Consider the following 23619-nt stretch of genomic DNA (forward strand, 5'->3'; position numbering starts at 1 on the left):
GGGCCCGGGCTGGATTCAAACCCGCCACCTTAGGTGTATGTGGCTGGCGCCTTAGCCGCTTGAGCCACAGGCGCTGAACCTGAATAAATGGTTGAATGAATGCAGAGGGCAGTAGAGAAGAAAGATGGGTTGCTAATGACATCATTTGGAAATCTCACTGTTGGGTGTGGCGGCTCATGGCTATAACCCTAGCACTCTGGGAAGATGAGGCCGGTGGATTACTAGAGCTCAGGAGTTCGAGACCAGCCTGAGACCCTGTCTCTACCAAAAATAGAAAAAATATCTGGGCTTCATGGTGGGTGCCTGTAGTCCCAGCTACTTGGGAGCCTGAGGCAGGAGGATCATTTGAGCATAGGAGCTGGAGGTTGCAGTGAGTTGGGCTGAGGTCATGACATTTATCAGAAAAAAAAAAAAAAAAAGAAAAGAAAAGAAAAGAGATTACTAATCCTCCTTTTCTTCATTCATTCTCTGTTCTTGTTTTATTCATATTAATTAATTGATTATTATAGTTCATATACATTTATCTCTTTATTGTCTGTTTTCGACTATTGGAACATGAGCTTCAAGAGGCAGGGATGTTTTTGTCTGTTTTGTTGGATGCGTATCCCCAGCTCCTAGAATCGCTCCTGGCACCAAATAAACATTAGATCAACATTTATGAAAAAGATGAGAAGTGGCTTGAGTGAGTCTCTGTTTCTTATAACCCAAAGGACCTAACAGCATAAACCCAGCAGCCATGAGGAGAGAAGCAACTTGCTCACAGCTCCAGGTACAGGCAGGAGACACATAGAGTCTACTTCTCTTCAGATGATTTATTTCTGGGGCCTAATTTGAGTCACAGCTGCAGAGAGAGATGGACTCTGGACTTGAGAACAGAAGCTCTAGGGAGACCGAGATGTACTTCCTGCCCTTGTCATTCTGGGGAATTGTCCCCAGGATCCAACTGGAGAGGCAGGGTAAGTCCCCTGCTAGGAAGGGGACATGGAGCTAGGGGCGGGAGGGGTTAATATCCTCAACATCCTGGGGAAGGAACAGGGGTCTGGAAGGATTGCTGGGGCCCCTGCAAGTGGGGGAGGGGGATGCCAGCATGCTGGGTCATGGGATGACTCATGTATTGGCCTGGATGGTGTCATGGATCCACTTGTTGAACTGGCAAAGGTTGGTGTAGACACCTGGTCTGTTGGGCTGGGCACAGGGAAAATCTCCCCAGGACACGAGTCCCTGCAGGGATCCATTGCAGATCACAGGCCCTCCGGAATCACCCTGTGGAGGAGAAAAGAAAGCACAAGGGAAGCAGGGATGTGGTAAGGTGGAAAGGGTCTGAGGCCTCATTCATTGTCTCTACTCCCTGTCCTGGCCTGTCTCCCTCATTGTGTGTCTCTCTGCCTCTCTCAATTTCTCTCTCACGCTCCCCTCTAGACTTTGTGTGCCTTATTTCTCCTACTGGGCTCCCCTTCCTCCCTTCCTCGCTCTTCACCAATCCATCCTGAACTTATTCCTCCCTTTGCAGAAATGCAGTCCTGGGCTCCTGGGCAAGGACTTCTCCACCTGGGTGCTGTGCCATGGTCTGTAGGGGTGCCGAACAGCACCCCTGGCCTCTAAGCACTGGATGCCAGTAATACCCCCGTTCCACCCAGTTGTAATAGGCATTTTTGTCTCTAGGCATTACTGAATGTCCCCTAGGGAGCAGAAGCACCCCCAGTTGAGAACTGCTCCCTTGGACTAATTTGTATTGCTTGCCCTTAGTTCCCTAGAGCTCCCAGATGATTACCTCCCTATAATCATACTCACCGCTCTTTACTGTCATTTCTTTATGTTTATGCAAATTATGAATAATCACACAGCGTCCTGGCATCAATTATAAGGAAGCCTAAGACTTGCCTTTTTCCCCATTGGTAGATATCATTTTGAGCAAATGAGCTTAGTTTCCTGGACCTTTAAATCCCAGTTTTCTTGGGATTGAACTTTTCTCATTATTTTTTGTTTAATATCCCTGCAGAGTTTTTTTTTTTTAGCGACTGTTGGTTAACTGCTCTGAGCCTTGGGTCTTTGTAAAATAAGGCTAATAATAATGGTTAAATGAATTAATGAGTTGATGCCTGTTAACTACTTAAAACAGTGTCCAGTGATTAGTTAACTGCAATTATTATTATGCTATTAACACTAGTGTTGTTATAGTTGTTATTTCTGGTTTGCAGCTTTGAATGGTCATGCCCAGACCACATGCTGGTATACAAAAGCACCTAAAATCCGGGAAAACAAGATACTAACCTTGGCTTCAGAAAGTCTAAACGGTTTAAAATGCTATGATTGAAATTAGACGTGCTTTCATCTTCTGATAAAAATTCTCTCCCAGTCCCCACCCCTATATCCAAGTGCTTAGTAAGGACACAGATGACATTGGGAGACATGGGAAGTTGTTGCAGTTGTCAGGTTTGAGGAATTTGGAGGGAGCTTTTCACAGCCAAAAGCGTGAGACCCAAGTGCTACGTAAGATCGCAGTTTACCGAATACCAAAACTCTGGATGAAAAGTACATGGTGCTATTGGCGAGCTGGTTAACCTACATCCCTCTAGAACTCTTTGGAGCTTGACTACGGGGAGGGTCCTGGTTACTATAACAGTTTATTTTCTGACTTCCTTGAAAGACATAGTTTCCATGAGGACATAGAGAAGCTTCATGCTGGCAATCAGGAAATGTTTCTTGAAAAATTGGCTTCCTCCTACCTCTCCAGGCTCAATTCCTACTGTTTTTCCCTACATCCCTTCCCCCAATACACTGGTTTCCTTCTGTCTTTTGAATCAGTGAGACCCTTCCCTGCCTCAGGGTCTTTGGACATGCTTTTTCTTTTCCCTTCAAGTCCAGGAGTCTTTCTCTTTTTCATCATTCAGTCTCTGCACAAATGCCACCTCCCTGAGGAGACTCCCTTGCTGTTTTGAATATTGCCTCCAATTATTTGCTATCATAAAATCATGTCTTATTTTTCAGTTAACTCTTACCACTCTCTGAAATTACTCTATTTATGCAGCTTCTTGATCATAGACTTTTTGGGTCTTTTTAAAAACCTTTTTATTCCTCTAGCCCTTCTAACAACTTTGTAACTTATCTGCTGGATTAAATATTCTCTTTTTAAAAATGCCTAGCAGAGGTTTCTTTTCGCCTTTCTCAAGACATTTTACTAGCATTTGTTGGAAGCTGTCAAACTACAGATTTTGTTGGAACAAGACACTAAGCACCACATCCCTGAAAATTGCCAAGATGAACGCACAAGATGATCATGTCTACTTTGAAGAGTGTCCCCTTAGATGCAGTGCCCAACCTGCCTGACAATGTAAAACAACCTTGATCTCTCTCTCTAGACCTGTGTTGTCTAATACAGTAGCTGCTGTGAAACATGGCTTGTCCAAATTGAGATGTGCTGCCAGTGTGAAATACAGACTGGCTTTCAAATCCTTAATATGGAAAACAGAAAAGAATACAAACGATCTCATTCGTGATAGTTTTATACTCACTGCATTTTGAAATGATTATATTCGGGATATATTGGGTTAAGTAAACTGTATTATTAAAGTTAATTTCACCTGTTTCCCTTTCTCTCTCTTTTTGTTTTTGTTTTTTTTTTTTTTGAGACAGAATCTTGCTCTAGCACCCAGGCTAGAGGGCTGTGGTGTCAGCCTAGCTGATAGCAACCTCAAACTCTTGAACTCAAGTGATTCTCCTGTCTCAGCCTCCTGAGTAGCTGGGACTTGCAGGTGCTGACTACCTGGTAATTTTTCTATTTTTAGTAGGGATGGGGTCTTGCTCTTGCTCAGGCTGGTCTAGAACTCTCCAGCTCAAAGGATCCTCCTATCTTGGACTCCCAGAGTGCTGGTATTACAGGTGTGAGCCACTGTGCCCAGCCTCTTTCTTTACTTTTTTTAAATGTGGCTACTAGGAAATTTAAAATGACATATTTGAGACCAGCTTGAGCAAGCATGAGACCCCATCTATACTAAAATAATAGAAAAATTAGCCAGGCATTGTGGTAGGTACCTGTAGTCCTAGCTACTCAGGAGGCTGAGGCAAGAGGATCACTTGAATCCAAGAGTTTGAGGTTGCTGTGAGCTATGATGCCACAGCATTTTACCCAGGACGACAGAATGAGACTGTCGTAAAATAAAATAAAATGACATATATAGCTCACGTCCTATTTTCATTGGATATCACTGTTTTAGAATATAAGGCCTGTGAGAACAAGAGTCCTAACTGTTTCAGTCATCTCTAACACTTAGCAGAATTCAAGAAAACCAAGTTGGTGCTCACCTGGCAGGAGTCTCGACCTGCCTCATCACCAGCACAGAACATGGTTTGATCTATGCGTCCTGGGTAGGCCTTCTCACACTTGTCCCGACTTAGCACAGTGATCTTCAAACACTGGAGGACCTTGGGAAAGGTCACTGTCAAACAGGAACACAATAAGAGGTGGAGAAATGAGGGAATGGCAGAGATGGGTGGGTGTCCCTAGACCCTCACCTGAGGGGCTGCTGGTGGTACCCCAGCCAGACACCAAGCAAGTGGTCCCAGCAGGTACACAATGGGAGGAGATGTCGATGGGCTTGACATCCTGAGTGACACGGATTCTTCTGTTCAGTTTGATGAGCATGAGATCATCGGAGTGATCCGGGTAGGAGTAGCCAGGGTGTGGAATGGATTTGATCCCCCAGAACAACTGCTGTCCAGATTGATAAATAGGTGACAGGTTTGGGTGGCCAAGACGGACTCTGAAACCTCTGAAGAACATGGTGCAGATCAGCACCAACCCTGATTCCTACCTATCCCCATTTCCAATGACAATCCCAACTCCACTTTAAACCCAACCCCAATCCACCTTCACCCTTGACCCCAGTCCCAAAGCCAGCTTGGTCTCCAAGCCCACACACCTAACTCACCCCAGTCACATCTCCAAACCTATGCCCATCCTAGCCCCATCTGTAACCCCAAGCCTAATCCTTTCCCTAGGCATGCGTCGATGTATGCATCCCTAACCCCAAATGCAACCCTCCCAAACTCACCCCAAATTCTGATCCCATCTTCAGTTCTACAGCTATTCCCAACCCCAGTGCCACCTTTATATGCACCCCATCCCAGTCCTCACCCACCTTCACTTCTAGAGCTAACCCTAATTCCATTTCCATCCCAAACCAATAACACATGTATTTTCAACCCCAAACCCAACTTTAACCCCAGTTTCACCCTTTACCCACTCAGGAAGGATTGGTGTTTGCATTCCTACCCCCAACTCCAAATCAGCTACCTGCAACTTCATTCTTAACTCCGACCCCAATCCTATCTCCAATGCCACATCTATTTCCAATCCCAATTCTAGCCCTGGTCCTGTCCCAATCCCATCTTCATTCCCATCTCACCCTAATTCTAAAATTAAAAACCTAATCCCATCTCCATTCTTAATCATTCAGTATACGGATGTTTCTAACCTCAAATCCAAGCCATCTCTAACTCCCGGTCCCCGGCCACAACCCTCTCCCCGGGGCAACCTCACCCTACCCCATTCTCCTGTCTAACTTCCCCGACTCCACCTTTCCTGCTCCTTCATCCCCAGTCCATGCCCTCGGACGCCTCAGACTCTCGCCTCCAGAGCCCAGCCCACGCCTCCGTCCCTGACCACTCACTTCTTCCTGCAGTGGGCGGCCGTGAGCAGCCACTGCGGATGCACCAGCGCCGCCCCGCAGTAGAGCTGGTTGGGGCCAAGCAGTAGCGCAGCCTGCCACGGCTGGGAATGCTTGTCGCAATCGGACCCGTTTATGATACGGTTGCTGTCGTTCTCCCGTGTGTCTTCCCTAGGCCCAGCTCCAAGATCCCGGTTCCTCTCAGAGGGTCCAGGAGCAGTGGGATTTTCACAGGAAACATCATTTGCAAGAACAGGCTCTGCGGGCAGAAAGTGGGAGGGCGAGGCTAGGGGCGGATCCTGAACTTGGGGGTGGGGCTTAGGCTCAGGTGGGACCTGCAGCAGGATGTCAGACCTCCTACAGGAGCTTAGGACTGGGATCCGCCAGGACCATAGGGGCGGGGCAAAGACCCCAGAGGCGAAGCCTGGAGAGTGAGAGTGGAACCGCCAAATGGGAAAGAGGTTTAGACTCAAGGACGGAGCCTAATCCCTCAGGTGGGTTACTGGACTCTTACCGGACCTTAGGGATTCTAGGGATTGGCTAGAACTAAGTGAGTGAAACCAGAAGAGGGTAAAATTGGGTACAGAATTCGTGGACAATCTCAGGGGCAAAGGCAAGGCTGTGTGGGTGAAGTCTGGGAATTCTATGGACACCAGGACTTTAGAGAAGGAACTTGGTCTCAAGAAGAGCTTAGTCCTCAGTGACTAAAGATTAGGGGTGGAGACCTCAGAACCCGAAATGGGATTGAGGTTTTGGAATCGACTTGGGCAGGCCAAGGCCAGGGTCACGTGACTCAGTCTATCCTATAAAGAGCCCCGACTTTGGAAAGGGGGCTGGTTTCTAGCTGTTGTCCACAGCACAAGGGGTGGAGCCTAGCCCTAGAATGCAGGGCACGGAGGCGGGGCCTGAGGGATGGGGAGTGGGGGGTCGGTGTAGGAGCCGACTAGATAAAGTATGGCCTGGGGGCGTGGTTGAGGGAAGGGTGGAGTCAGAACTCATGGGCCAAGCTAGGGTTGGGAGGCAGTACCAGAAAAAGGTCTCAACTTGAGAAGCTGCGTGGAGGGGGAGAGCAGGGCTGGTTTGCTGAATTCTCGGACGCATACGCACCTCCTGAATCCTCCTGCCAATACCCCCAAACACACACACACAGACCTGCAAACAGACTCAGATACCCCATTCTGTCATCAGTCCCCCACGTCCCATGTCTATTCACTGGTTCATATTCTTGCCTTGGCGCCCTCTTCATTCAAGAACAAGCTCCAAGGGACCGGTGCACAGCTGCCATCGCTGCCAAGCGCACTCGCAGTTCCGCAGACAGACACGCTTTGTCTCCAGCTAACCGTGCGGGTTTTCGCGTCATACAGGTACAAACGTTTTGGGGAAGTCTTGCAGGATCTCATACAGCCATCCACAGTGTCTTGGCGACATGCACAGCTGCCCAGCATGCATACATGTAGACTACCACATGCCCTCCTGCACACAGGCCCGATGCCATGATGGCAAGGTGAGGCTCAGTGGACGTTTGCTCGCCCATCCCCTGCATGGCACAGTGCAAGTCACCTACCATTCAACTTGACCCAGCCACCATCTCCTGGAGACAGCCACTCCTGCACACTCAATCCCTCCAGACAGGGATGGGGACTCGGGACACACAGCTGCACGGTCACCTGTACAGTAGCATCTACACAGCTTCACACAAACACACAGTCATACAGTCAGGCTTCCACAAGGCCACAGTCACATGCTCACAAATACAGGTGCCCATAATGTTGCAACCAGCCACACCACACAATCACAAAGAGCTAGCTGCAAGCACAGTCACACAGTTTCATGGTGATACAACTTTTGTCCTCCACAATCCTGTGACATAGGGCAGGAACCCCAGTTACCTGCAGCTATACCAAAAGTCAAGTGGCCATATGTGGCTAAACATAGAGTAAGCATTCCTGGTGCCACATACATTCACCCACATGGTTTTATGGCCACCCACAACCTTAAATGCACACCACCATCCTCATCACACAATTATACATACAGCCTCAGCCTCAAATGTCAATTCCATCTGCCACACAGTCAGCTGTTGTGAGAAAAGTTACTCCCTCCCCACAACACACACTGTGGCAATAAAGTGGCCAAATGCAATGGCACAACCACAAATACAGTCAGGTCTCATCTTCATCCTGCCCTGGGGCCACACTCACACTCACACAGCCCTCCAGGGGACAGGCACTCGAGTGCCACAGAGACAGTCACCCACAGTCATCCCACAGTGGTTCTGGTTACCTGTGACCCCCAGTAGCAGGACTATGAGCAGAGCACCCAGCATCCACAGCCGCGGAGGTCCTGCTGTAGCCATGGCCTCAGCACCTAGTTGAGGGTGTCAGAGAGTGGGGAGACCTAGACAATTCTGGGAGCTCTTAACCCACTTCTTCCTCCCCTACCTCATTTCCAGGGGTAGAGAGGAGCCACAAGGATGCTGCCCCACCATGGGTTGGGTACCCAAGTACTTTGGAATTGGGGGAAGAAGACTCTTAGCAGTCAAGGGTGGGAGAGAGAGATGGAGTGCCAGACCTTGGTCACCGCTGTCTCCCTGCCCGTCGCGGAGCCTCCCTCTCCGGCCTCACCTGCCTCTTCCCCAGCCAGGGGGTGGAGGACCTGCTCTCAGCTCAGCTGCTTCTCAGGCCTGCGCCTGCCTGCCACCGCCGCCGCCGCCTCGGCTCTGGGCACCAGGCCTGGGTTATAATCACCCACTGGTCCCTGGGGCGCATTCCCGGGTAGTGAGGCGCCCAGTCCGGCCTTAGCAATCACTCCTCAGGCTCCCCTCACCTCCGCCTTAGAGCATCCCCCACACCCAGTCCAGAATGCCACTCTCCGCCTCCTCTGCACGGAGGATGGGGAGGGGTCTTGGAAGTCAGGCCAGCTCCTCCCCTGCCTCCCCCAGTGCTGTGGGGGATCGGGTTTCACACCAGCTCTGGGTCTCTCTTCTGGGCGTGAGGATTTCTTTCTTTCTTCTCTGTGCCTCTACTCGTTCCACAGCTCTTTGTACCCCTCTTTACACTGTCTTTCCATCTTTGTTTTTTCAGCCTTCTATCCTCCCACCTCTCTGGTACCTCCCAGTCTTTCTGAGCTTCTCTCATATTTGCACCCACTTCCTCACGCAGTGTTTTGCCCCATCTTAGGAGCCCTGTTTCTCTCTTTGTGGGTCCTAAGTGTGTCTCCTTCTTCCTCCCTGTCTCTCTGTGTCTTCCTTTTCATCTGTGTCTCTGTGATTCTTTTTTTTTTTTCTGAGACAGAGTCTCACTATGTCACCCTCAGTAGAGTGCTATGGCGTCACAGCTCACAGCAACTTCAAACTCTTGGGCTTAAGCGATTCTCTTGCCTCAGCCTCCCAAGTAGCTGAGACTATCAGCACCAGCCACCACACCCGGCTATTTTTTAGTTGTAGTTGTCATTGTTATTTGGCAGGCCCGGCCTGGACTGGAACCCACCAGCTCTGGTGTATGTGGCTGGCGCCCTAGCCACTTGAGCTATAGGCGCTGAGTCTGTAATTCTTTTTCAATGCCTCTGAATGATATATTTGTCAGATATATTTTAAAATTCTCAAGCTTTTTATTTTTCTTTATTTCACTTACACTTTTTAAAATACATTTTTTGACTGAGTACAATAGACTGTGCATTTTAAAATCTGACACATATCAAACCATCACCATAATCAAGATCATAGACATACCCATCACCCCCAAAAGCATCTTTCTGACCATTTATGTGTGTGTGAGATTCTCTATAAATCTCTTTATTTACACCTCTGTGTTTTTGTATTTTTTTCCCTCTCTCTCTGCCACGCCTCTTTTTTCTCTGTGACTCTGATTCTTCTCTCTGTCTCTCTCCACCTTGTCCCACATTTTGGGCGGGTTGTGGGGACTTAGGCCACTTTGCAGAGGAATCCCCCAGCCTTCTCCAGCCTACCCCTCCTCCCATACACACACCCTGGAGAAAAAGGCAAGACTCCCACGTGGGGACACCCTCCTCCCCCTGCAGGTGTTGTGGCCCAGCTGGTGTAGCCAGATGTGGGTGAGAGAGCTGAGCAGGGCCACCTATTGATGACAAAGAGGCCAAGAAGCCAGAATAGGGGCAGGAGGATCCTGACCTTTAGAGAAATGGTTTGGGGTAGGGAACCAGAAAGGTGGCTTCCTCCTCCCCAGTCCTGTGTCATCTGAGGCTACCTCTCCTATTCTCCTCTTTCTTTTTTATTTTTGTTTTTTTTAGAGACAGAGTCTCACTCTATCACCCTCAGTAGAGTGCTGTGGTGTCACAGCTCACAGCAACCTCCAACCTCCAACTCCTGGACTTAGGCAATTCTCTTGCCTCAGCCTTCATGCTCGCCAGAACGCCCGGCTATTTTTTGTTTTTGTTGTTGTTGTTTTTGATACAGCACCTCAAGCTTTAGCCCTGGGTAGAGGGCAGTGGTGTCACAGCTCACAACAATCTCCAACTCCTGGGCTTAAGCAATTCTCTTGCCTCAGCCTCCCAAGTAGCTGGGACTACAGGCGCCCACAACACCTGGCTATTTTTTCTGGTTGCAGTTGTCATTGTTGTTTGGCAGGACTGGGCTGGATTCAAACCTGCCAGCTCTGGTGTGTGTGGCTGGCACCTTAGCCGCTTGAGCTACAGGCACTGAGCCTTGTCTTGTTGTTGTTGTTTGGCCAGGACTGAACCCACCACCCTCGATATATGGGGCTGGCGCTGCCCCTGTTCTCTTTATTCCAGCTTTTCTATCTGCCTCCAACTCTCTGCATCTGTCTCTGTCTAGGTCTCTATGTCTCTGTCCCCACTAGAAGCTAATAGCTTAACCATTCCTCTGCAATGTGGCAGACTCCAATCTGTCTGTTTACAAAGTGACAAAGGTGTGTGAAGATGCAGCGCCCTGATCCGGAGAATAGGAGCTGAACTGTTTCTCTTGCATCTATCATCTAGCCCGTGTTAAATGGGAGGTCTCAGAGCCTTGAAGCTGGGTTTAGTACACAGGGAAAAAACCAAAACCCAAACAACAAAAACCTATCCTAACGCTTACTTTGATTATGGGAATTAACATTTCATGCACTCAAGGTATAAGACAAGCAACCTATTTCTTCTTCTTCCTTTTTTTTTTTTTCAGTTCTTGGCCAGGGCTGGCTGGGTTTGAACCTGCCACCTCCAGCATATGGGGCCGGTGCCCTACTTCTTTGAGCCACAGGCGCCACCCAAGCCTATTTCTTCTTCAGTCTCAAGTTTAGTTATAACCCTTTTTATCCTAGATATATCTTAACAGCGGCTCTTATGAAGTCCTTATAATAATGTTGGTTCCATTTACTAAGTTAATTAAATGCCTTCAAACATTTTAAACTACATTTCTAAAACCAACACATCTAATCTTTTTGTTGTTGTTTTTTTAAACAGAGTCTCACCAAGTCACCCTTGGTAGAGCGCCGGGCGCCGAGGTGTTACTGCTCACAGCAACCGCCAACTCTTGGCCTTAAGCAATTCTCTTGCCTCAGCCTCCCAAGTAGCTGGGACTACAGGTGCCTGCTACAACACCCAGCTACAACACCCAGCTACAACGCCCAGCTATTTTGTTGTTGTTGTTGTTGTTGTTGCAGTTGTTGCTGTTTAGCTGGCCCGGGTTGGGTTTGAACCTACCAGCCTCAATGCATATGGCTGGCATCATAACCACTGTGGTACGGGTGCCAAGCCAACACATCTAATCTTTTCTGGAAGTCGTCCAATTTTTAGACAAAACTTCCAGAGCACTGAAGTAAGTTTGTACGTCACACGTATAAATATAGTCGACATTGCATTCTTTCAAATAATCCAGTATTGGATATAAACTTTGTATAGCTACATCTTAAAAATCACAAATCAATTGTTTCAAGCTGAAGTGATAAGGCTGTCCCTACAATAGGTAAAATTCTCTTAGACATACGAGCATCTTAAATGCCAAGTATATAAAGATTCTGCTTTTAAAAAGTTCATACTGACGATTGAGCTTTTAAACAATTCTAGTCTCTATTCTAAAACATAGCAGAATTGGAATAGGGCTTTCATACAGAACAGCAGTTAGGAATCCCTGACATTTAAATCTGGCTTGGCCACCTACTAGCTGTGAGTCTTTGGGCACACCATGGAGCCTCTCTGTGTTCAGTTCCCATAGATGCAAAATGAGAACAGTAATGGTATCTTACCTTCCAGGCTTCTTAGGAGGACCAAGTGAGTTACTATCTGTAAAGCACTTAAAATAGTACCCAAAATGTGTTCATAAGTGTCTCAAAATTTATTATGATTAATTATTGTTCTTGTTATTATAATTATTCTTGTTATCCAGTTTCCTCTTAATTCTGGTCTGGCCAGTCATTGATTGGGTTCCCTCCGGTGGCCCTGGTGAATTTCGTGGCCCTATTTATCATTGATAACTTGATATGATAAATAGGAGGTTGGTGAAGGCGAGCCCAGTCCGTTCACGTGACATCATATTTCCAGCTACTCATTTCCTTCCATTGTGTCCTCTTGGTAAAATTCTACATTGCTTTGATTCTTAAGATCTTAAGATCTTTCTAATGCCCGGATCTAACAATACCCTTCTCTTTCTCCCTGAGGATCAAGTCCAAGTTCCTGTTTCCGGCACTCAATGGCATCATCTTCCACAGACCTACATTTGCAGCCATGTCCCTCATTTCTCCTGCCTCAAACCCTAGCCTCCACCATCCAGGACGATTTGCAGGTGTTCTCATACCTCCAGGCATTTTTACATGTCGTTCCCTTTCTGAGAATGCCATCCCCCCGAACTTCAACTTGTGCTGAACTCAGGTGTCCCTTCTCCAGCCCTCCCAGCTCTCCCCCAAGTTCAACCCTGCACTATCACCTTCACCTTTTCTCCAGCCCCAGCTTCCAGTCTCTCCCCTCTGGTATATCCTGCTACTCCTGCTCACAACCACTCCATGGCTCCCCATTGCCCTCAGGACAAAGTCCTAGCTTAGTCTCTCAAGTTGGTATCTGAGGACTGTCAGCATCTGTCCCCTGTCATCCTCTCCATCATCCTCACACATACAGTGGCCTCCCTACTCTCTGACCTCCCTGCTTTTGCTGCTCCAAAGGGAGTTTAGGAGAGAGCCATCCTGACGGCTAGCACAAGGTGGAGCCCTCTTGCATTCCTTCCTGGAGGGGAAGAGAAATCAAGTTGGGCTGTAGAGGAGAACTGAGAATATCTGGGTTTGGGGGAGATAGAAGTGGAATCAAAGCAAAAAAGCACCACTCACAATAAAATTCACTCTTTATTGAGAACACGGTGAGTCAGGCACTGTGCTATGTATTTCACATATTCAAAACCTTGAATCTTCCAACAACCACTGCCTTATTACAGGGAAAATGGTGCCCTGATCTTTAGCATAAGATTTGTGAAGAATAAGAAGAATAGCATGTGAGTTGTGTACAGGCAGGAGGTCAGAAAACTGGCCTCCAAGAGAGAATGTACATTGAGGTGTGGCGATACCAGGCCTAATGCTTATGGGAAAGCTTCTCTGGATTCCAGAGATCTCTTATGCTGGAGGCAGAGGTCTTGCTTAAGGTCTGAGATTTTGCAAAAACAAGTTGGGGACATTCTGTCTGACACTTTCTATGTTCCCGCTTTTTAGTATTGATGTCGGATAAGTAATTTTTAACTAAGTTTTCCTGCTTCATCATAACAAATACTGACCAAGGTTTGCTCAGGAGGGCTCCTCACTGAGTTCCTCTGTCCCCCGACATGGACTTTGTGTTAACCCTCTACATTCCTTGTGCCAAAATCCTTTCACCTTATGAGGAATATAATATAATATATTATCACTATCCTAATTTTATAGATGAGAAAACCTACACAGTGAAGGAAGTCACTTCCTAAGGCTATATGGATAATAAGTGACAGAGCTGGGATTCCAGACTTGCAGCCTTTCATCTATATGAAGAACCCAAACCCATTGAATAATCAGGGAGGGGAGAGGCTTGGCAGGGATTTTCCTGTATTCTCTTAGTGGTGAAGGAAGACCTTGGCCCAGGTCTGCAATTACCCCTCGTTCACCTCATCATGTGACGATAAAGCTGGGGTGAAATCTGGGAATTTGTGCTCTGTGTCACTGCCTTTATTACGCATCAGGGTCAGATCTGGGCAGGCGGGGATGGAAGGCAAAGTCTTGGTGGGGAGTGTTCTGGAGCCAGCCAGGGCGGGTCATAGGCCAAGAGTTGGATGTCACATGTCTGGGTCAGTTGGCCTGAATGGTTTTTCTGATCCAATTGTTGTATCTACAGACATTGGTGTAGACTCCCGGCTTCTCCTTTGAACCACAGGGGACATTACCCCATGATACAATGCCTCGGAGGCGGTCTCCACATACCAGTGGACCCCCGGAATCACCCTGTGGGAAAGGGGGATACAGTCAGATACAGAAACTTAGATAGAGAGAGAAGGGAAGGGAAGGGAAGGGAAGGGAAGGGAAGGGAAGGGAAGGGAAGGGAGAGAAGACAGCGCCCCTGGGAGAGCTGTGCTTTGCATTATTCAGTTCAGGGACACCTTTCCAGCTCTTGTTCTGAGGACAGTCTTGCCTGTCTGCCCTTTCTTTGTTTCCAACTCTTTGTGTATAATTTTCTATCTCTGTATCTTTCTTCCTCTTGGCTGGTTTCTGCCTTTCCCTCAACACCTTAAGGTCGTTTTGGCATAAAGAGGAGAGACTGGATGGATGATAGTGAGGGAAACTCAAGCTAACAGTATTCGAAGTGTTAAACCTCTTTTAGAATTTGTCTAGCACCTTTTCCAACTAAAACCCCCCATGAAAAAAGTAATATTTGGGAGTGGGGATGGAGCCCACTCTTTCTCTAGCTCGTGTCCATCTCCTCCAGAATATGATCATGTCCAAACAGGACTCAGGGGGCTGCGTCTGAGGAAGGACAGTCCACTCACACCATTTGCCTCTTTACTGCATCTGATTCTTGATCTCTCCATCTCCACCTTCGTCTCTGCATTTCCTTTCTCTTCATATTTGTGTATTCATATCTCTGCATGTCCTCTGCGTGTTGAGTGAGTCTCTCTCCCTTTTCCTGCCTCTCTCCCCGCGTGTTTCGGTTTGTTTTTGTAAAGTTCTGGTTTGATCTATGTCTTTCTCTTCCTGTCTCTGGCTGTGTTTTTGCATTTCTGTCCTTGGCTGCATAACTGGCAGGTCCCGGTTACCTCACCTGGCAGGAATCCTTTCCATACTTCTCATCTCCAGCACACACCATGTTTTGGGTGATCTGCCCGGGGTAGGCACGCTCACACTCATCACGGGGCACCAGGTGGATGTATGCACACTGAATGGTGTCAGGGTAGTCACCTGCCAGCAGAGGAACAGGCCAGGTTCACGCCAGCCCCCACACTTCCCACATCCTGTAAGTCCTCCGTCCATATTGCTTCCTGTTTCCCTTTGGTTTCCCTTTTCTGTTTGTCTCTCTCTCTCTTTCTCTCTCTCTCTCTCTCTCTCTCTCTTTTTTTTTTTTTTTTTGTAGTTTTTGGTCAGGGCTGGGTTTGAACCCACCACCTCCAGCATATGAGGCCAGCGCCCAACTCCTTTGAGCCACAGGCGCTGCCCTTTGTCTCTCATTCCTACAAACCCATTTCCATCATGCCTCACCATTGGGGGTTCTTTCTATGACGCTTCCCTCTCATCGGCCAGCCTTTCTCATGTATTGAGGTGTCTCCACAAGTCCTCATTTCCTATTGGTTTCTCCTTTCCCTTAGGTCCAACTTCCACTTGTCTCTCTTATGCTGATCTCACCTTCAGTAGTACCAGCTGACCTCTTTTTTCCTCTTTTAGACCCTCCTCTGTTGTACCCTTCCTGCTCATTATGACTTTCTTTCTTTTTTCTTTTCTTTTTTGCAGTTTTTGGTCAGGGCCGGGCTTGAACCTGCCACCTCTGGTATATGGAGCTAGCATTATGACTTTCATTGGAACCTTCTTGCCCGTTGATAATTTTGATTGGTCACCCCTTGATCATGGGTCCATTCCTAACTAATCCCACCCTCTTCCATTGGCTCTCCCTTCCTATTGGCCCTTCATCCAATGGTCCAGCACCCTCATTGGTACTTTTCTAACTGGCCCCACCTTCCCTCATTGGTCTCCCTTCCTATTAGCTCTTCATCTAGTGGTTCACCTTTCTTTTCTTCACTTTGTCACGCTTGGTAGAGTGCCATGGCGTCACAGCTCACAGCAACCTCCAACTCCTGGGCTAGGGGATTCTCTTGCCTCAGCCTCCCTAGTAGTTGGGACTACAGGCACCTACCACAATGCCGGCTATTTATTTTTGTTGCAGTTTGGCCAGGGCTGGGTTTGAACCCGCTACCTTCGGTATATGGGGCCAGCACCCTACCCACTGAGCCACAGGTGCTGCCCAGTGGTTCGCCTTTCTAATTGGACCTTCACTCACAGGCTCACCTGCAGTGATCCTTGCTGATCTACCAGAGCCTTTTCTTCCTTTGACCACTTGACCCTTTCCCATTTGTTTCCTTTCCCATTAACGCTGCCCCACTTGCTCTCTCTGTCCAGTCCTGCAGTCGGCTCCCCTGCTCTGTTGGTCTCTTGTCTTCCATTAGTTCTTCCTTCATATTCCTTCCTTGCTCCCCTAATTGGCCTCCCTCCTGACTAATGTCTCCCCACTGACCTTCCCTCTTCACTGGCCCTTTATCGCATGTCCTCTCTTCTATACCTGGTCTACTTTCTCCCATGGCTGTTCATGTGGCCCAACTCCCCCCCCTCCATTGACCTCTTACCCAGGGATAGATACACCGGCCCCTGGTCCTCATCATCAGCCCATCCCACAGCCTATTACCTGTTGTCCCACCTTCACCCTCTGGTCCACCTTTCCCTCCATCCTCCCCCTACTGACCATCCGCTGTCTTGCCCCAGCCCAGGATGTGGCAGCTGGTGTGGTTGGCAGAGCAGTCCCTCTCCAGGAGAAGGGGCTGGATGTGTTCAGAGAGTTTGGCCCGATGTGCCAGGCGCAACAGCATGATGTCCTCGTCATGGGTGGCAGCATCATAGCCAGGGTGGATTATGGCCCGGACAACAGAGCTCTGCTCCTGGGAACTCTCCCTTTGCCGAAGGTTGTGCTTTCCCAGGTAGACTTGAAGATTCCTGGGAAGTAGGAGGGCTGGATCTCACCTGGAGCCCCTGAGCTACAGCTGAGGCTTCAGAGAAGGCTGGGGACTCATGAATCCTCCCACCTGCACCTCCCACTACTTTCCCCAATTCAGTAAAGGGCAAGTCCATCCCTTCAGAATAACCTTGGGGGCTGTTTTTTTTTTTTAAATTTTTTTTAAGACAGAGTCTCACTCTGTCTCCCTTAGTAGAGTGCCAAGGCTTCACAGCTTATAGCAACCTCAAGCTCCTGGGCTCAAGCAATTCTCTTGCCTCAGCCTCCCGAGAAGCTGGGACTACAGGCACCTGCCACAATGCCCAGCATTATTTATTTATTTATTTATTTAGAGACAGAGCCTCAAGCTGTCACCCTTCGTAGAGTGCTGTGGCATCATAGCTCACAGCAATCTCCAACACCTGGGCTCAAGTGATTCTCCTGCCTCCGCCTCCCAAGTAGCTGGGACTACAGGTGCCCACCACAGAGTCTGGCTATTTTTTGTTTGCAGCTGTCATTGTTGTTTGGCAGGCATGGTCTGTATTCGAACCTGCCAGCTCAGGTGTATGTGGCTGGCGCCTTAGCCACTTAAGCCACAGGTGCCAAGTCTGCCCAGCTATTTTTAGAGATGAGGTCTCACTCTGGCTCAGGCTGGTCTCGAATCTGTGAGCTCAGGTAATCCACCCACCTCGGCCTCCCAGAATGCTAGGATTACAGGTGTGAGCCACTGCACCCGGCTGGGGCTGTTCTTGATTTCCTTATTTCATGCCCACATCTACACTCTCCAGGAACCCATTTGGCTCTCCAAAGTCTATCTGGCCACTTTTCACCTCCCCTGCTACTACCATCTTGGCTTGAGCTTCCCTCCTCTGCCTCCAATCTCTCCTCCACAAAGCAGCCAGAGATATTTTGCCAACGTAAGTGAGTCTTATGCCTCCTGTCCTCATATCCTTTCTATGACCCCCATCTCTCCATGGCCCACGAGGTCCTGCAGCCTCTGTCTCCATCACCTCTTAGACATCACCTCCTACCACCCCTCTTTTCCTTCTGTCCCAACCACGTTGGTTTCCTTGTCTTTCTTTGAACACAACAACGGTCTTCTCCTCCCAGGGTCTTTGCATAGCTGTTTCCTCTGCCAGCCACTCCGTCTCTCAGGTATCTGCATAGTTCACTCCCTCACCTCCTTGAAATGTCACCTTCTTAGTGAATCCTTCACAGCTGCCCAATTAAAGTGCAAATACCCACCCCAATAGGCAACTCTGAGCTCCTTCCTCTGCTTTCTTTTCCACCAGAGAATGTATCATCATTATTTGACATGATATATACAGTAGAACCTCCACGATTGACCACCTCCTTAAGTTGGCCTAATTTTCATAAACTGAACATGTACCATATGTATATATGAGTACAGTAGGCCTAGTTCCTTATGGTGACCACCTCTGTATGTTGACCAGTTTGTTACAGTTCCTTAGGTGGTCAACTTACAGAGTGTTCTACTATATTTATTATTAATTATTTACTCATTTTATTGTTTCTCCTTGGATAGCATTGCTATCCACTAAAACTCCCTGCCATGGGGGAGTAATCCCAGGTTTCCCTGAGCCTATGGGAGGCTCTCCTGGGGGTCCTTGAGTTCATAACCCTGAATGACAAGACCCATTTCTCCACAATGAGGTGTGATACCTATTGGTTTCCAAATCCTTGAGTTGTCACTTGCTATTTCTCTGAGCCTCGTTTTCCTCACCGGCAAAATGGTGCCAAGAGTCCCTTGTTATGTGGATTCCAGAAAAGGCATATAAACTGTTTCACTTTGCACCTGGCCTGAAGTTAGCACAAAACACAATGGCAACTGTTGTCAATCTAACTGGTGACTATTGGTGCCCCAGAGGTTAGTCCTGGGCCCTTCACACTCTCTTTCTGTCTTCTTTGGGGATGATCTCATGCAGTCCCGTGGCTTTAAATACTTCTTATTTCCTGATGGAGCCTTCCCTTTCACCTCCAGCTCTGACCTCTCCTCTGTATCCTCTGTATGTTGAGTGAGTCTCTCTCCCTTTTCCTGCCTCTCTCCCCGCGTGTTTCGGTTTGTTTCTGTAAAGTTCTGGTTTGATCTATGCCTTTCTCTTCCTGTCTCTGGCTGTGTTTTTGCATTTCTGTCCTTGGCTGCATAACTGGCGGGTCCTGGTTACCTCACCTGGCAGGAATCCTTTCCATACTTCAAATCTCCGGCACACACCATGTTTTGGGTGACCTGGCACCCCTGCTTGAACATTTCCCAGGTGTCTCAAACCCACTGTGGCTAAAATGAAATGTCAAATGCTCCCCTGCCGACGCTCAACTATTTCTCTTTCCCTCTCTCCTGACTCAGAGAAAGAGATGACAAAAGAACCAGTCGTTCAGGACAAATACCTGGAGGTCACCCTTGCTTTTCTTCTCCTTCCCTCCTGCTCTGTGCCAAGTCCAGCTGACTCAGTTTCAAAATACTGCCTGGGGTATTCATCATCACTCCATCCCCACTGCCACAACTATGGTCCAAGCCGTCCTATTAGAGGACAGCAGCAGCAGCCCCCATGCCCTTGACCATGGAAATCAGATCCTCCAGCTTCCTGATCAAAATCAGCTGGTGGTGTCCTACAGTGCTTAGAATTAAATCCAAACACTCCTATCACACCCGCAGCACACTGGATGATCCTATTTCCCCATTAGAATGTAAATCAGTGAATATGGAAATTTTGCTTTTTTTTTCCCCCTGCTATATCCTTAGGACCTGGCACATATTCAGTACTCCATTAAATACTGGCCAAATGAACCCGGTCATCAGATAGCCTCCGGGGTCTAATTGCATTCACCCTCATTCATGGTGTGAACTTACGGTTTTTTGCAGTGGGCAGCTGTGAGGACCCACAGTGGGTGGATGAGGACCCCGCCGCACAGCAAGTGGCCCGAGGTGTAGAGGGCAGCTTGGTAGGGATGAGGATTATCGCAGGGCCCGCCATGTACCACCTTATCCTGCTCCTCTGCCCCAGCTGAGGGAGAGAGGCTCTGGGTCAGAGAGGAGTTCTGGAGACACCAGCCACATCCCACAAGGCTCCATTCTGATCCCCAAACTTACCCTGTTCTCATCACAAACCCAACCCCATCTCTTCCCCCAAGTTTCAAAACTACCTCTGCCCTTTTCTTCACCTTGATCCTCAGCCCCAAAGCCAAACCCTTCCCTAGACGCCTATCTTTAAGCCTACCTCCTGCCACCTTCTCCGTCTGTCTCCCCTACCTTAACCTAATCCCCAGCCTCTTCATTCTTTCAGAGCCACCCACCCCCTACCCATGTGTAGCCCCATCCCTAATTCCAGTGTCTTCCTTGGCAAACCGCCTGAGGCCAGATGCAAACCTCCCCCATCTGAACTGCAGTCCTCCCCCATCTGAACTGCAAACCTCTCTCATCTGAACTGCAAACTTCCTCCATCTGAACACCATGTCTCCTACCTGTAGCAATCAGAGCCAGTGCCACAATCAGCCTTTTCATGACGGCTCCTGAGAGGGGAAACCACAGCCCTGGTCATTCAATGCCTGGAACCAAAAGGACCCTGCGCCTACTCTGACCCCCCACCGCCGTCCATGGATGCTCCCTGACCTTGACTTCTGCCCTTCCCATCTAGCCTCTTGAATTCTTGTTTCCGCACCTCCTGTCTTTGATCAGAGGGTCCTGAGAAGGGTGATGCCAGAGAAATCAGGAACTATGGCCTGGTGACTCACAGTGAGATTCTGATTAAATCTTTCTATTTGCTTTCCTAGTATCAACGGAGGGTTAGCCTGGGGTGGGGGTGCCTGCTGCTCTTCTCTTTCTGGAGATCGTCCCTCTGCACTGTGGCTCTGCATCTGCCTTGGCAACCTCCCCCCCCCCCATAGGTTCTGGGATGCCCCGGTCTTACCTGATGAAGGCTACTGCCTATGTGGGGTTGGGGAAGGACAGCTTGAGACAGGAAGGCAGAGTCAGAAAGGCAGGAGCTATGGGGGCAGAAGGCTACAAGGGCAGCCTCAGAGCAGCCAGGAGAGGACACGGGACGGCAGGGCCTTGGTTTGCGGGACTGCCAGACAGATGCAGGGCTCCCTGTCCTCCCTGCAGGTTCTGCCCCTAGATGCTCCTGGAACTTCCTTTTAACCCCTGTCTCCACAGGTCCCTGAGCCAGAGGCTGGCCCCGCCCCTTAGTCCTCACTCAGGCTTCCCACACACATTCCTTCTGCCCCCACCGCTCAGATGACCCCTAACCAGGTTTTTAGGGAGGAGAGCTGAGGTCCCTGAGTGCGCTAGGGCCCTGGACTCCTGGTCTGAGGGAAAAGGGGCTGAGGACTTGAACCCTCGGGTCTGGGGGAAGAGGACCTGGGGGTCTGAACTCTAAGGTGTGAGGGAAGAGGGGCTGGTGGCCTGGACCCCTGGGTCTGAGGGAGGAGGGACTGGGCCCTTGCTTGCTTATTTTCCTCTGTCCTTACCCTTCTAGGTATTTGAGAAAGAAAATGTCTCAGGCCTGAATTGCCAGACTCTGGGACCAGCTAATGGTGCCCTAGCCCCCTTGCATCCTCCCACTTCTCTCTGGGAGGGCTCGGGGACCTGCAGGCTTTCACTCCTGGCTCTGGAGCACTTGGGGACTGGGAACCAGCCTGCCCAGGTTCAGTGGGGTTGGGGTGACTCACGCATCTGCCCACGTGTCCTTCTGTGTGTGTTGACTGACGACCTCTGTGTCCCCGTGAGAGAGCAAGCCAGTCAGCTAGGGAGAACGTGTCACCAAACTGGCCCACACCCCTGCCGCAGGCTGGGGAGCAGGTCCCGGCGCTGTGGGGAAAGGGGCTTGGAACAACTGGGCTTTGTCCACCCCCAGTGCCCAGTGCCAGGCTCCCAGCAGCTCCATTTCTCAACCTCTTCCAGGCAGTCGGGCAGGCAGCTGCATCAATAGCTTCCTTTTGTCCCAGTTGTCAGCCCTGTTGCAGCCCTTTGACAGCCCACCTGGCCCTGCCTAGATAGTTCAGAACTCTTGACTGTCCTGGTCTCTCTCCTCACCTCTGCCCACTCCAGAGGTCTCTGGTCCATCTGCTTTGGATTGGGGGCGGGGGGAGGCTCTGTGTCTCTGTGTCTGCCTCTCCCCCTTTCTTTCCCCTTGATACTCTGACTCCCTCTGCTTATGTCTCCCTGGGTCTCCCCCTGCACCCCCTGGACTCCCTGGGTTTATATGTGCACACAGAGGGGACGCAGGTTCTGGGAGCTTCCTGGAGCCACAAGAAGCTCCCAGGGTGTGGAAGTTGAGAACTTAACCATGAGATCAGGACACACAGGGAGACAGAGACTTGAGATAAGCAGCAATCCTGAGAGGGGCACATGTTGTGATGAAATTGGGTTCTGGGAAGCTGCAGAGGAATGAGGCAGATCTGGGGAGGTCCCTTTGAACTCAGGCCTTGAAAGCCACACCAGGTGTGGCCCATGTGGGAAACCGTGGGTGGTGGTTGCTGTGGGCAGGAGGGTGTGAGTGTGTGTGGCCAGGGGAGGAAGAGCAGCAGGGGAGCTGAGATCCCTGGGCATGGGCCATGGGTGTGAGAAGGAGCATGGAGGCTTAGGGGAGTCCACCTCAGGACCTGCTTTGGCCTAGTGTGATGGGTGACCTTTCTCTTTTACTTGCATTAAATCTAATTGTTACCCTAGATTGCTCATTCCCATCCCCCCTGGAATGAGGACCAATTTGGCATTTGGGGCTGATCTCCCTCCCTTGCTGCTGCCCCCAGGCCTTTCACATTCTGTTCCCCACCACCTCAGCATACAACACTCACGTGAGTTTACATTTTCTAATAACCATGATTTTTTTAAAAAAGCAAAAAGATTTTAAGTATTCTTACCACCAAAAAATGAGTATGTGAGGCAATGCATATGTAAAATTTGGTTTGCCATTCCACAATGTATACATACAGATATCAAACATCCTGGTGTACATCAGAAATATATGCAATTTTTACTTGTCAATTAAAAAATAAATCTAAAGGCTCGGCGCCTATAGCTCAACCGGCTAAGGCACCAGCCACGTACACCTAAGGTGGCGGGTTCGAATCCTCAGCCCGGACCCGCCAAACAACAATAATGGCTACAACCAAAAAATAGCCGGGCGTTGTGGCGGGCGCCTGTGGTCCCAGCTACTTGGGAGGCAGAGGCAGGAGACTCGCTTGAGCCCAGGAGTTGGAGGTTGCTGTGAGCTGTAATGCCATGGCACTCTACCCAGGGGGACAGCTTGAGGCTCTGTCTCAAAAAAAAAAAAAAAATAAATAAATAAATAAATAAATCTAAAAACAAAAGAAAGAAATAAGAGGGGTTAGTTCTACTATTCTGTTTAATTCAAATCTATCTAAAATACTATAATATGAAATCAACATAAGAAAATTCATAGACAGATCATTTGCCTTCTGCTATCTGGGCACACTAAGTGTTTGAAATTCCCATGTGTCATCTAATTCAAGGCATCTCAATTGAAACTCATTTCAAGCCATCAAGAGCCTGGGGCCACGAGCAGCCACCATATTGCATACTGCCCAGCGTCACTGTTCAAATGACTTTGTTCTAGTTCCAGGTCTGTATTGACACATGCAGCATATGAAATCTCTGCGGTCCTGGATGAAAACTAACACATAGCCAATAGAACTTCAGCCCACACATGCGAGGATGTGAGTACATAACTGATTATTTCCTAATTCAAGTTAAGTTCTGTTTCAAGTCCCAATTCTGCCTTCTGCAGAAGTAGCTCTAGCTCCTCCTCCA

The 23619-nt window shown here is 49.0% G+C and overlaps 2 protein-coding genes and 1 pseudogene across 2 annotated transcripts; 1 reads left to right on the forward strand and 2 right to left on the reverse strand.

Annotated features, from left to right (window-relative positions):
• Positions 1 to 1107: 1107 nt before the first annotated feature.
• Positions 1108 to 8022, reverse strand: KLK5 (kallikrein related peptidase 5). The gene is made up of 5 exons (XM_003803231.1): positions 7950 to 8022; positions 5670 to 5925; positions 4513 to 4769; positions 4303 to 4436; positions 1108 to 1263 (listed from the first exon to the last, which is right to left on the reverse strand). Exons 1-5 carry the CDS (start codon positions 8020 to 8022, stop codon positions 1108 to 1110), a joined length of 876 nt encoding a protein of 291 aa, XP_003803279.1.
• A 5896-nt stretch (positions 8023 to 13918) lies between these two features.
• KLK6 (kallikrein related peptidase 6) lies at positions 13919 to 20381 on the reverse strand. Its single transcript, XM_003803232.2, has 5 exons — positions 20313 to 20381; positions 19702 to 19855; positions 16587 to 16834; positions 14901 to 15037; positions 13919 to 14086 (listed from the first exon to the last, which is right to left on the reverse strand). Exons 1-5 carry the CDS (start codon positions 20350 to 20352, stop codon positions 13934 to 13936), a joined length of 732 nt encoding a protein of 243 aa, XP_003803280.1. The 5' UTR covers positions 20353 to 20381; the 3' UTR covers positions 13919 to 13933.
• Positions 14443 to 14496, forward strand: LOC111722613 (annotated as a pseudogene).
• Positions 20382 to 23619: the final 3238 nt, after the last annotated feature.

Source organism: Otolemur garnettii, unplaced genomic scaffold, assembly GCF_000181295.1.
Source record: "Otolemur garnettii isolate 467f Iridium unplaced genomic scaffold, OtoGar3 scaffold00288, whole genome shotgun sequence".
Taxonomy (NCBI): domain Eukaryota; kingdom Metazoa; phylum Chordata; class Mammalia; order Primates; family Galagidae; genus Otolemur; species Otolemur garnettii.